The 15,168-nt window shown below is 39.6% G+C and overlaps 1 protein-coding gene across 1 annotated transcript in view; it reads right to left on the minus strand.

Moving 5' to 3' along the window:
• Positions 1 to 7,345: 7,345 nt before the first annotated feature.
• Positions 7,346 to 15,168, minus strand: part of vegfc (vascular endothelial growth factor c) — a 33,327-nt gene continuing 25,504 nt past the window's right edge. Inside the window, exons 5-7 of the mRNA XM_059554319.1 lie at positions 13,660 to 13,763; positions 9,578 to 9,896; positions 7,346 to 8,418 (exon numbers count right to left, since the gene is read on the minus strand). Coding sequence (XP_059410302.1) covers positions 8,304 to 8,418; positions 9,578 to 9,896; positions 13,660 to 13,763 — 538 coding nt within the window. The 3' untranslated portion in view covers positions 7,346 to 8,303. The remainder of the gene's footprint in view (positions 8,419 to 9,577; positions 9,897 to 13,659; positions 13,764 to 15,168) is intronic.

The raw sequence follows: 15,168 nt of genomic DNA on the forward strand, positions 1-15,168 counted from the left end.
TCGACCTGTGATTGATTGATTCACTGAAGGGCAGAGATGTGGGAAAAAAGGCGACGTCCTCCTTTTTTCTTTGTGAGCTACTCCAGCACTGGGTGTAATTTAAAGGAAGTCTTAATCTTTTAGTGGAGGAGTGGTTGGGAGGTGTTTACCTTCTTACACTTGTGTGTTTACTGTGGCGGTTTGGTGGTTTCGGGCAAGGAGGAAAATGTAGGAGGGGGTGCTCTGGCTCGACTAGCTGGGCAGGAAGAGGGTGAGGTGCTGTGGAAGTATTTGCATCCTGTAGGTCAGGTTGACCAGGCTTATTGTACTATAATATAGACTGTTTCATATGACTGTACTTAGTAACATGCAACTTTGAATGACAGCAGGACAACCATTACTCCCAGTGCTGCCGGATCCATAAAAGCAGCCAAAAGGCCAAAAACGGTGACCCCCTCAGGAACTCAGTCTAAAATATCTCTGATTTATAGCCTCTGAGAGAAGAGAAAGAAATGGGGTCTGTTTTCCAGGCCAATCAGTCAGTCATTCCATGTTCTGCCTCTGTGTATTTGCTCTTGGGTCTGTCAGGGTCATTCCATGTCTCAATCATTTGAAGAGAACACCCAACACAGAACAATCCTCTATAATGTTAGTATATGGGTCCCCTTTAATGATGTCTTTGGAACACCAGCTTCTACTGTTATGGGAATGTTATTTGTAGGTTTTTCTGTTTATAGCCAAACTAACATTGAATGGAAGTTTTGTGTGTGTGTGTGTGTGTGCGTGCTTGTGTGTGTGTGTATGTGTGAAAAAACACAAGGAAGGTTCATTTTAATTTGAAAGTTTCACTTTTAATCAATGTTGCAGAGATATTTTCATTGCAATATACTCTCTTAATATAGAACATATACATAAATGATAAAAAAACAGCCTACATATGTGAACCTGGACCTCAAAACCATTTGCATGACACACTGGTATATTTCTAGCAATAGCCAACAATACTGAGTCAAAATTATAGATTTTTCTTTTATACCAAAAATCATTAGGATATTAAGTAAAGATCATGTTCCATGAAGATATTTAGTAAATTTCCTACTGTAAATATATCACAACTTAATTTTTGATTAGTAGTATGCATAGCTAAGGACATCATTTGGACAACTTTAAAGGTGATTTTCTCAATATAATTTTTTGCACCCTCATATTCCAGATTTTTAAATAGTTGTATCTCAACCAAATATTGTCATATCAAACAAACTATACATCAATGTAAAGCTTATTTATTCAGCTTTCAGATGTATAAATCTTAACTGAAAAAAAAATTCCCATTACCAAAATTACTTTACCATTGTGACTAGTTTTGTGGTCAAGCATTATATGTATGTAAAAAAAACAAAACAAAACAAAACAAAAAGCAAGGTAAAATAAAACTTTCACTCATATACCATCAACAACTTATCATTTTGGCCAGATGTGATTGGTTCTAATTAAAACACCTTAATTATGGATTTGTTTATTTAAAATTAATTTAAATAATTTTTGCTTCACACACAAGAATTGAATGGACTGTCATATGGATTACTTGTGGATTATTGTGGTTCCTCTTCAGGAACTCGAGCTGCGTCAAGCGCTTTGGGGAAACACCTTTGGCAAGATCAACTCTGAATATTGTGTGCAATCTTTTCAATGGAAGGGCGTGACGTCACGGGCGGGGTGACGTAGCGACCAGGAAGCTATAAAGGCACCTGCCACGCAGCTGACTTCAGCTTCGCGTCTTTCAGCAAGCGCTCTGTGTGTGCATGTCTAAAGTCTGTCTTGTGAGTCTTATTTATTGTTGTCTGTCCCAATAAACAACATAATGCCAAAGAGCAAAGCAAAGACACGATATTTGAAGGGCGATTCCAGATCGCGCTTTAGATTGTGTCTTCCTCCCTGCCCACGCTACATCACGGGTGGGGATACATACAGTCTATGAGTCAGCTCGAGAGAGAGGACGCTTCGATCACGGAGGGCTCTCTTCGAGGAGGGAGCCTTCGCAAGCGTTTCTTGCGATACCGGTCCCGCTTTCGCCGAGGCAGAGCGGCGCCGGCATTCGTTGGGTTCGCAGATTGATCTGATGGAGGGAATGGAGACGGGCACGTCCTTATCTCCTACCTTACCCATCAGATCTGCCCGATTCCTGGGTTCGGAAGCCCGAGCTTCGGTTCTAACCCCCGAGCATCGGGCTTGACGCTACGTCTTTCTTTCTCCGAGGAGATTGATACGGGGGGCGTCGGCGAGCTTGTAGTTGAACAAACATAAAGTTGCATAAGCACCATTTTATGCCTAACATTATACGGTCAGCGTTTATGAGCAGCTATTTAATCTCCGAGGGGATTAATATTGTTTGTGTGACTGAGCTATTCGCGCGCTGTCGAGGCAACGCGTGTATTACATCATTTTCAGTTTTGATGTGAATTTTTCCATACCCCACCGCTTGTCTGGTTGTTTAAACTCCATTTAATAAGGAGGAGTTAGTTCTATCACTTCAATGTGTATTGTTCACAATCCAGATCGTGTTTACTTGTCTGATTGTTTGATTGCTTTAAATTCTGAGGAATATAATGACTTTGAGAAGTCAATATATCACTTTAATGTGTACTTTATCACAATCTAGACCGTGTTTACTTGTCTGATTGTTGGATTGCATTAAATTCGGAGGAATCTAATGACCGTTATCTAACTTTGAGAAGTTCAATATATATCACTTCAATGTGTATTGTTTCACAATCCAGACCGTGTTTACTTGTCTGAATGTTTGATTGCATTAAATTCTGAGGAATATAATGACAGTTATTTAACTCGCGAAGTTAGATGTACTGGAGGGACTGCTGGGTGGGAGCAGCCCCCTCCGCGTACAAACTGAGTGTTGCCGCCCGTGTTCCCCTGCTTCGGGACCAGAGGTCAGTCTCGAGAGACTGATTCCCTTAGTACATTAGTTAGCAGCGTGGAAACTACTGCCAAATGTATCTCAATGGGTCCTGCACACTATAGAAAGAGGCTATCGTCGGCCATCCACCGCCGACCTTCAATGGGGTTACACCGACAGTAGTCGGCCCCCAGCAGGCTCTGCTGATGGAACAAGAAGTGAATACCCTATTAAGGAAGGCAGCCATCGAGGTGGTCCCTCCTCTAGACAGGGAGTCTGGGTTTTACAGCCGGTATATCATAGTTCCAAAGAAGGATGGGGGGGGTTGCGTTCGATCTTAGACTTACGTCATCTAAACCTCTCAGTAATGTCACTGAAGTTCAAAATGCTCACTGTCAAAATTGTTGTAGCTCAAATCAGAACCGAGGACTGGTTTGTCACAATAGATCTCAAAGATGCATACTTCCATATATCCATCCTTCCACAACAAAGGAAGTTTCTGAGGTTTGCTTTCGGGGGCAAAGCCCACCAATATCGAGTACTTCCCTTCGGCCTTGCACTCTCACCCCGCACGTTCATGAAATGTGTAGATGCGGCTCTGGTTCCCCTCCGTTTGCAGGGCATTCGCATTCTGAACTATATCAACGATTGGTTGATTTTAGCTCAATCAGAGCAGATGGAAGTTCGACATCGAGATGTCGTTCTCATACATATGGGGGAGCTGGGTTTGAGACTGAACGCCAAGAAGAGTGTACTTTCTCCAGTTCAGAGAACCACCTATCTAGGCGTAGTGTGGGATTTGACCACGATGCAGTTACGTATGTCTCCTGCTCGGATCGAGTCAATCCTTACCTCAGTCAAGAGAGTCAGAGAAGGCCAGTCACTCACTGTCAAGAAGTTTCAGAGACTGTTCAGAGACAGTTTCAGAGCGGCTTATGGCAGCTGCGTCCAACGTGATACCGTTTGGCCTCCTGCACATGAGACCCCTACAGTGGTGGCTCAAGACCAAGGGATTTTCCCCGAGGGGGAATCCATTACGAACTATCAAGGTCACGCGGCGATGCCTTCGTGCCTTAGACATGTGGAAGAAACCTTGGTTCTTGAATCAGGGCCCGGTGCTGGGAGCTCTTGGTCGCCGTGTAATGTTAGCGACAGACGCGTCCCTCACCGGTTGGGGTGCAGTCATGAGTAGCCACCCTGCCCGCGGTCTGTGGAGCGGTCGCCATCTGACATGGCATACCGGTTGTCTAGAGATGCTAGCTGTGCATCGAGCATTGAAATATTTCCTCCCAGACCTGAGAGGTCACCATGTGTTGGTGCGCACCGACAACACATTGGCGATCTCTTATATCAGTCACCAGAGAGATCTGCATTCGTGCCCCTTGTACAAGCTGGCACACCAGATCCTTCTGTGGTCCCAGGACAAACTCCTCTCATTCAGAGCAGTGTATATTCTTGGGAGATTGACTGTGGGAGCAGACATACTGTTGAGACAGGGGCCAAGGCCCGGGGGGCTTCACTCCGAGGTGGTGAAGTAGATATGGAGAGTTTTTGGACCTCTTTTCGACTCAAGAGATATCGCAATGTCCCCTCTGTTTCTCTCTAGTTCATCCAGCTCCTCTGGGACTGGACGCTATGGTACAGACCAGGCTGAGGCTTCGTCTGTACGCCTTTCCCCCTATCGCTCTACTCCTGGGAGTTCTGGCGAGAGTACGCCGGGACGGGGTCCGTCTTCTATTAGTAGCCCCGTTCTGGCCAGGCCCAGTATTGCTCGCAGATCTGATATCTCTCCTCAACGGCTCTCCATGGGAGATTCCGATCAGGAAATATCTACTCTCTCAGGCGCAGGGCAAAATAATTCACCCTCGCCCGGAGTTGTGGAAGTTGTCGGTGTGGCCCCTGAGGGGGCACAGCTCATAGCTTCCGGTCTCTCAACCGAGGTTGTTGAGACCCCCCCCTCCAATCCAGAGCTCCCTCTACGAGGAAACTGTATGCCCTGAGGTTGAAACTCTTCTCCTTGTGGTGCAGAGACAGCCAGCTTGACCCTGTTAACTGCCCAGTTGGTACAGTTCTGGAGTTTCTACAAGCTAGGCTCTCTGGCTCTCTAAAGGTGTACGTGGCGGCCATAGCTGCTTACCACGTCCCTTTCAATGGTCAGTCAGTGGGTAGACACCCCAGGAGAAGCTAAATTGTATGTGTCCAGTTCGAGGACTGGACACATATGTCCACAGAGCTGCCCTGTGGAGAAAATCTGACTAATTGCTTGTTTGCTACGGTCCTCCTAAGAAGGGTTCCCCTGCCTCTAAGCAGACCCTTAGTCGTTGGAGAGTCGAGGCTATCAACGTCTCCTATGAGTCCTCTGGTCTTCCTCTTTCTTTGGGAGCCAAGGCTCACTTTACTCGGGGTATGGCTGCCTCTAAGACCTTTCTAGCAGGTGTGTCCCTCTTGGACATCTGCAATGCTGCAGGATGGTCCACGCCCTCTACATTTGCCAGATTTTACAATCTCGATTTGCGAGTCGCTCCTGGCTCTTCTGTCCTCCTGCCTTAGCTGTGCTCTCCGGATACACACTAGGCAGGGGATTGGTAGTCTGGCAGCGTTGGCACATCGTTCCCCAAAGCGCTTGATGCAGCTCGAGTTCCTGAAGAGGAATGTCTCTAGGTTCCGAATGTAACCCTAGTTCCTCGAAGGAACGAGACGCTGCGTCGCAGAGCCATACTCCCGGCACCCCTGCCGGCGCTTGCTTCCCTACTCGAAGCTGAAGTCAGCTGCATGGCAGGTGCCTTTATAGCTTCCTGGTCGCTACGTCACCCCGCCCGTGACGTCACGCCCTTCCATTGAACAGATTGCACACAATATTCAGAGTTGATCTTGCCAAAGGCGTTTCCCCAAAGCGCTTGACGCAGCGTCTCATTCCTTCGAGGAACTAGGCTTACATTCGTAACCTAGAGATGTTTTTATCAACTGCTATAAGTAATATACTGAACATTAACTTGACAACAGGAGTTGTGTTAGTGTTTCAATGCATAAATTCACAGGTTGAACATTTAGACAAATGAGGACAGGACTCAGTTGATTGCCAGACCTGTAGTAATGCCACAAACAGATTTCACAATCAGCTCTGAAAATAAACACTGCATTTTCCCTCAAGGTACATGCAAACAATGCAGGCCTGTTGGTGTTATGTGTGGTTAATGTACCTGTAGGCAATAATATCCCTAACCACTTGCAGCTTAACTTTGTACATCTGATTCCATATTAAAGTCATGCACAGGTGAGTTAAGTTACATAGCACCCAGTTTGTAATAGGACAGCACAGCACAGCAGAGTGATCTCAAACGCAATGCAAAACCTGGCAGCACTGCAGCAGACACCTAAATGATGCCAGGTGCATGATGCAGAAATTATAGCTTTTATGGACTTGAGGATTTACTTGATGACCTATAGCTGAGGTTCCTAGGACCACACAAGGAAAAATATATTTCATCAGCAGCTAACATGTTTCTGCATATTGACATGTTCTGGCTACCACAAGTTTTTCTACGCAAAATCAAATTGACGTTTCTCTGCAGATCTCCATAAATTCATTGTGTGCTGCATTTCAGGTTCCGCTTATTTTTGTTTACATTGTATAAACATGCTAGCTGGGACGACTGAAATGCTAGTCCTTTAAATTAACAGTACAAGCCACTCATTTATTTACATGTCCGTACTTGTTTTCACTTCTAGTTCATTGGAATATACAAGCATCAGACGAAAACCCAATGTTGGCTTAATGCTGAAATGTAAACCTCATCCTCATTCACCACTACGAACAAGGTAAGCAAACCAAAGCAGAGGGGAGAAATCAGGCTAGACATGGCTTCCCCCCATTCTCAAAAACTCATATCCGCTGACTGGAGATGTTTCTAGTGATTTCATGGTGATTCACTGTTAGCGCACACATTATTTTTACCAGGTCGCTCTTGGGATTTTGCAGCGGATGCAGATGGCTATGGTACAATCTGTTGCAATCCAGGTTACAGGGAAATCCTCATTACAGCTGGAAACAGATAAATGGTGCAACATTTTACAGCATAAACTCCATGGTAGCATGTCAGAGAATGCAGCATTGGAGAAGGAAGAGGTAATAAAAAGTCCAGATGCAAAAGTAATGTGACCTTAGATCTAAAGAGCCTTCCAGAAAAGGAGAAGAGGTGATAAGAATGCATATATATATATATATATATATATATGGCTTAGGTTAAAACACAAGGGAATGAGGCCACATGCTGTATGAATATGCTTGAAGACAAAGGATATGCTGGATTTAGCTCCACAGCTTGTTTTTGATCCTTCCCATCCGATGACTGAAGATTATGGATCCATTATGGAGCTACAGGGGTGTTTTATGGAATGAGAAACAGTGAAAAATCACACGCACACTTTTGGCAGACACAGACACAAGGACTGGGATGGAAGCAGAGGTGATTTATTATATTTACAGTGTCAAGCTGAAACAGTGGGCGAATACCAGGTGGAGTTGGGCCAATCACATTGCTCCTGTGTACGCATCCACTGAGGTCAAAGGCCTTAAAGACCACTGATCTCCAACCTTGAGGTCATTCATACACCACTTTCTCCACCTTATACTGCATTTAAGGAGGCAGGTTGGATGAGACATAAGTGGAATCCATTAATCCAAGTGTGCATTGTCACTGATGTAACTTTTATCGAACTGCATACATGTAGCACCAGTTTTTAAATCATCCGTATCCAGATTAATGTGTTGTATTTCCTTGTTCAAAGTCTTCGATATTGTTGGGTGACTTGCGCAAAGTTCTTAGATTGTCAACAGGCAATGCTTCCAGCACAAAAACATGTCTTTGCCGACGTGCACTGTCATTTTGATAGAATTTAATCTGGAATGATAGGTGCATACATTTGGTAGTAAAAACTGAATACATTTGAATCATGTGCAGTATTATTTTAATAAGATAGTCCAGCTTATAAATAAGTTAACAATATATCATACAACTTTATACTTTATTTTACGGGACTTAACATGATACAAAAATATTGCTCACAGTGTATTTTTCTTCGCAGAGATTCGAAATGAATGCTATGAACCAGGGAGTTTCAAAACATTTCATGGCAATAAATTATATAATCATTATCTGACAAATACGAATAGACAATTCAATTAAAACAATGGCAAAACATGGCTCCAGCCTTTAGAAATCTCTCTCGGTCCTTGATAGCTCACCCCATGTTTGATATGTGGGGTTGAATGTGGACATTTCTTGCCTCCCGTTACTCGACGCTAGTTGACATGACTAGCACATGTGAGTCAGATAAGCAGCAGCCAAACACAGCACTGCTCTAAATGCCAGCGTGTCCGTTAGCATTCAGCGCCACCTGCGCTTAGTTGTGTTTAGTTCAGTCTCCCCCAGTATTTAGGTATACAGCGACACAGTTCTTCACTGAAATACTCATCATCGTTACATCCTCTTTTCTTAGGGTCCATGTTACACGGCGGCCTGACACAACTAAGAAAAAGAGAGGGGAAAAAATTGGTATTACTATCTGATATCATCACTGTAGCATTTAAGTGCAGCATTTTGTAAAGAACTATTAAAATACAAAAAATCAACACCACTCACAGTATTACTTATATGAAGTTGATCAATATGAAAAAATAATATATATATTAATTAATTAATATAAACTGCATTGTGAGACAATATGGGAAAAATAAACATTTCCTAACACTTTCCACAAACTGTGGATATATAATATTTGAAAATAAGGATTCTTTATATATATATATATATATATATATATATATATATATATATATATATATATATACACACACATTAGTTAACATGAATAATACTTCTACAGCATTTAATAACCTTAATGTTAATTTCAACATTTAAAAATATATATATTTTTTTTACAAATTTAGCATCTGTAACATTACTCAATACACTATGAACAATGAACAACTGTATATTTATTGTTTTACAAAAAGATGAATAAATGCTGTAAAAAAATACATTGCTTATTGTTAGTTCATGTTTGCAAATACATTAAATGATGCTAATAAATTAAACCTTATTGTAAAGCGTTACCCCACAAACCTTAGACTCTACCATAGACACTCGATTCCTGCTGTTCTATGCTGCTACATAAAGCATAAATCACCTTAAAATGAGGTAATGGTACAAGGCCTTGGGGTTGAAAACTGAAACTGAAACATTTTTTTTTTGTATCTGTTGCACAGGTCAGAGAGGGAAAGAGCATGAAAAGCCATGTCATATGAAACATTTAGCTAAGGTTTAATTCAATAACGTTTAGGAAACCAAGCATTTATTTTCCCTCCCTTTCTGTATATTTCATTTATAACAGTGCATGGATTTTTGGAGATATAATTAAACAAGAATGGGAAATGACTTGAGTTAATTACATTTAAATTAAATTAAAATATCAAAATGATGACAAAAAATTAAAAGGAATTTTAGTGGCTGCCCTATCAACATATTTAATATAGTAAAGTGAGGCAGAACTAGCAACATGGACTCAACCAGTGGTCTCAATTTGGGATATTTTGTCCCTCCAACAGCAGACTGGTATGACACTCTCTCAGTATCTGAAAAGACAATCATTTTACATCTGACAAGTAACAGCAAACTCTATTCTCACCTGCACGTGGCCGGGTGGAACCGCCTTCCTTTTAAGAAGCACTTGTTAGGGGACTCTGTGCATTCACACACACACTTGGTGCGGTTGAGAGGCTGACTACTGGGACACACCTTGGCGCAAGTGCACTGGCAGGTGTCCTTGTTGAAGCTCTGTTGAGGCCTGCAGGAAGAGGGCTTTGCTTTACACACACACTGACAGGTGTTCTTGTCCAGGTAGTGGTGCGGTCCACAGCCTGCTGTTCGCAGGTCTTTTCGGCAAACACACTGACAAGTCTCCTCGTCCAGCTCTTTGTCGGGTCCGCAGAAGTCTTGATCAAATTCTGCAGATGGAGAGAAGAAGAGAAATAAAGAAGTCTTATTTTTACATTTGTGAGGAAATCTTTTGTCAATGCTATTCCTGGCTGATTCCCAGAGTGTTACACAAGTAAAGAACAATGTCCAGCATGCACATTTGTCAGACATGATAAACTGTTCAGCAATACAAGCTTTCTACCCAGCATTCTTTATGATACCCCCAAAGGCCTAAACAGATGTTTTTCTTTATAACTTGATGAAAACATTACATTCGGTGGCTAATTCAACTCTACTACAGTATATTTCTTCCTTTGTTTTGGAGTGTACAAAATGGCCTAAGAACTTGGCTGAAGAGAGAAAGTGAATTGCTGTCATAAGTGTTTGTGTTTTCTAATGATTAAGCAAATCGTGGCAATATTATAAAGAATCATAGTTATGTAGTAGTAGCTTATAAACAGCTATATAAAGTTTTCGTTAGTATGTTGTTGCTATACATAACCTTGAAAAATAGACAAAAGTATTTTATGCAAGTTATATTATTTTAACCAGAATGATGTGCGAGTGTGGTTTGCAGTTGCTTTTTCAAGACATTTCTCTTGGGAAACTGCTCAGTTACGGTAAATACAAAACTATATTTGGTTTTCACTGGAAAGGTACCATACTGGTCTGGTTTTGTCAGAAAAACCACACTTGAAAAAAAATTCCTTCACAACAATTTTATTTGTATTTTTTATAAATATGTCACTGCGGATTCAGCTCACATATATGATTTCACACAATGTATTCCCTATGAGAGATATGGGGTTTACCTCACTTACCATATACTTGAGATTCAAGTCTATATTTATACTGATTAGAATAACACTGAGAGTACATTTCTGCAGGTGTTGGATTTAGATAGTTGTTTTGAAACACTTATATTCAGTTTTATCCAGATGGATAAATGTTTTTTATTAAAATAATAGGTGATTGTAGGTTGGATAAATAATTTGCTTCATAGGACTCGAGCAGATCAGATAATTTTGGACAACATTTTTTTTTGGGGGGGGGGGGGTGTTTGGGGGCAATGATATGACGCTCACTTTGTCTGGTCCTAAATGTTTTTTTAAAAAAAAATACATTAAAAACTGCATTTTATACTTACAATGAATATGCTTTTTTCTAATGAATAATATATTTGTAGTTTTTCCTTAAAATTCATTTAGATTTTGTTATAAATTCATATAAAATTCATTTAGATCTTGGCATAAAGTTAAACATGGATGATAAATGTTTGAACAGATTATGTTTTGATATAATGAAGAAAAAATAACTGAACTGTTATAAGATGCCATGTGGTACAACATGTAATAATAATAACAACTTTCGTAGTTATATTGTTACCTTCAAAAATGTTTTTATATACAAAGAGTGAACAATGTATTATTATCCTACTTTTAAACTTTTAAAATCAATAAATGTAAACATGTTCAGAAAAGCTTATTTTTATTGTTTATCTTGGACACCCTTATTTATCATTGACACTTTAACAATCAAGCCACAAAAAAAAAGAAAAAAAAAGAAAAGAATCCATTCACACCATACTAATACAGTACGGAAGAAAATACTTCATGCTGCAAAATGTTGCTTCACAAGCACCAAACAAAATCCAGCCAAAGTTGGACGCTCTGACAGCAGTCTGTGTTTTTGCAATGGTGCTCTGTCATGGTCAAGCCACATAACTGCTTTCAAAGCATTTCAGCTATATTTTTGTGCCTCAAAGGACATACAGAACAGACTTGGGGAGGATGTGTAGAGAGAGAAAGTAGTAGTGGTGAAAAATGACCCTTACATCAGTATAGCATCAGTTCATCTTAAGCAACCTCCCACTGAAGGTGAGGAAGCTTGTGCTACCTTTGAACATTTATATGTTTGAGAGGGAACATATGAAATTACACAACTGGAAAAGAGGTGAATCCATAATGTTTAGGTATTAGTAGCCAAATTAAGCTGACCCACAAGATAATGTGTTATTACGTTATGTAGTATAAAGATTTTCTGTCGCAGACATCGCCAAGTAAAAGGTGACGTGGGATATTTCCATGAAGCAACTGAAAAGAATAACAATCCTGACACATTCCTCCTAGTGTGTCTGCTTTAGCAAAGATTCATTTCACTCCCCAACCGCTACAGTGGAGCTGAATGGAAATCTATTATTCCATTTCAGTATGACAGACAACAAAATTGGCCAGCTTGCTAAAGCAACATAACCATCCACACCAAATCAACCTGTCTTTTTAAATTTAATACAGTGCCCCAATATGTGTGCAGCTGTTTTATCTGCACTCACACATGCACTATGTATTTATGCCTATTTTAGCCTTAGGGTCTTCTGACTGTACAGCTCATGCATTCTTATGCTGTGTGCATAAACCAACAGACTGCTGTATCCACATCAGGATTTGACCTGTCATATTTACTAAGCGTAAGGAAGACAAGTATGTCACTACCATCACACTGAACCTGATTTTCATCATGCTCCACTTGAACAAGAACTCAGGTTTGAGATCAGATAGAAGGGTGAGAATGAGCAATTATGCCATTTTAACAGAGCACACTTTGCTGGGGATGTTTTTGTTTGGCTTGAATGATTGCCACAAAGCTGAAAGCAGCTATTATGGCAGCTTTCCTCTCTGCAGAAACTCTGCCGTGTTTTTGTAGGCTTTGTTTTGTTGACATGTAGTCAGGGGCGTTGATTGCAGAGTTTCGCTCTGTGATTGCGTTCTGCCTTCATGACAAACTATTTCCTTAATTCAAGAGTGGACACTGATGTTACTTTCACCACCCATTCTAAGAACAGCGTATTTATTCATTTATTTCATAATACATATTTGATAAATAAATGAATGAATAAATAAGTTAAATTGTTTTAGTCACTGCATGTTTTAGCATATTAATACCAACTATTTGTTTGTATTTAAAAAAATAAAATAATATGCATTAAATAAATAATGCAATTTCTGCTTTTGTTACTGCGTTTTAACAGCATATCAATACAGATTATATATTTATTGTTATATAATTAATAAATAAGGTGTAAATAAATAAATACATTTCTGCTTTAGTTACTGCATTTAGAACAAGCACATAATACCAGTCTTAGCTATTTAATAACTAATTAAATAAATAAATATGCTGTTCTAAATGCAACTGAAGCAAATGTATTTATTCATTCTTATTTATGCTTTAGTTACTGCATAAAAGTCAAATGTAATAAAGTGCAATAAAATGAACTGTTTTAGATTAGATATACAGCATTTCTTTGTAAATAATGCCCCAGTTAACATAAAGGTCTGTTATTATTTAGTTTTTTCTAAGGTGGCCGACGGATTTACTCAATAGAAATAGGTTTTGCTCAGCAAGAACAAAAATTTGAAGGAACACTGATTACATGCAAAGCCCAATTTTCCAAAACATACTAAACATTCTAATCATTTCAGCGTGACTCATGATATCTGAGAATACAGACTAAAATCAGCATGCCAAAACCGTTAATATCATAATTCTACAAACTTTTTTTTTCTAGTATATGGATATATTTCTGTAGTGGTGATTGTCTGCCAAGTTGTGTTCTAATATTACTGAATGAATTCAATTAACATTCATCAAAACTTTAGTAAAGAAAATAAGTTCTCTCATTGGCGGGGTCCCTCTTTCAGTATAAGTTTGTTTCTGTTTCATACAGTCTTGCTCAAAACACAGCACAAAACACACAATTGTAAGGCTGTAAACATGTGCATTAGCACTTACCAGAATGTGGTTTTGAAAAAAGGGTGTCGGGCAGTAGCACACATCTGCATAAGCGATTGCTCCAGCTGTGATTCTCTGGGCATGTTTTATTTGCCACATGACATCTGTAGAGGAAATAAGTGATTAGCAGGGAGACAGATGGTAGCGTGGGTTAAAAAAAAAAAGGCAAAATAATTCAAGTGTCTATTCAACAAGCAATGATTCACATATGAAATGCTAGCTGTTGACTTAACTGTTGTTACACAGAAACTGATTTCTATTCATAAGAGGATGGTACAATTTCATAGACACATTTCTTTTGATCACAGTGTGTCGTAACCTCACTGCAAATTAGCCTGTTTGCAGTCTTTGATTCAATAATAAAAACCCAAACTTTCAAAGAGGGCATGGAAGATGACCTCACTGACTACAAATATATTTCAGTCTGATCACTGACTTCATGTCTTAAGTAAACACACCTCTAAGGAACTGTCCTGAAAAAGCACAACATTTGATACTGTGTTCTTGGTTTGGCCTGACTCTGTTGATGAAGAGTCAAAGTTGTTTCAGACAGAAGGAAGAAGGGAGTGATGCTATCAGAGTCTCTTGCTGTCCTGCTAACCAGTTGCACATGGTGTAGTTGGCATGGAGGTCTTACTGAATGAAGCAGAAGCACACTAAAATCCTTTAAATCATGAACAGTATGGATCAGATTCTTACAAATAGCTTATTCAGATGCCAAAAATATTGCAATATATTTTAAGAACTCAAAATGTTCTGAAGTAACAAACAAAAATGTATTTTTGTTAAAAGTGTTCATATGGATTTTGACATTTTGCCAGCTAACACATATAACCGGAAACAACTGAAGCAATATTACTTCAAACAGGACGTTTTTCCATGAAACGAGACATGGTGAAAGGACACACATATGAAGTGATTAAACATGTTTTGCATGCAGTGAAACAGATTTTTATCACATTAAGTTATAGATGTGCCAGGCATGTAGGAGTCGAATTTGCCAGAAATGGCATGTTTCAATACTTTCTGATACACAGGTCCCAATATAGCTATTGTATTTATTTTAATGTTGTGCAATATACTAAGTATTGTTCTTCATCTCTGCAATTCAGTACGATTTCTTAAACGTTTAACCTCAAAAGGCATATTACACATGCCTTTTCTTCCCAGAAACAGTGAAAATAATTTAATAAAATTAAAATTATAAATTCAAAGGAGAAGTGCATTTTGTTATAAATGAATTAATAAAACCTTGAAATAAAAAATAGCAATACTTAAATATAAATGTATGAATAAGTAAATAAATTCAAAATTAAGATCAACAACCAACTGGCATATCTATTTTTTTTTCACCCATTTCATTTATTTCCAATTCCAATACTGCCTACTATGAGGATCCAAACTGAAGTCACAGATGAGCTCAAACTCATCTTCTTGTCTGCTCCATTGTCCATCTATCTTCTCATGGCCTCAGATTTTAAGTCCAGGCTGCAGCTACTGGGCAGAGAA

Source organism: Carassius carassius, chromosome 7 (assembly GCF_963082965.1).
Source record: "Carassius carassius chromosome 7, fCarCar2.1, whole genome shotgun sequence".
NCBI lineage: Eukaryota > Metazoa > Chordata > Actinopteri > Cypriniformes > Cyprinidae > Carassius > Carassius carassius.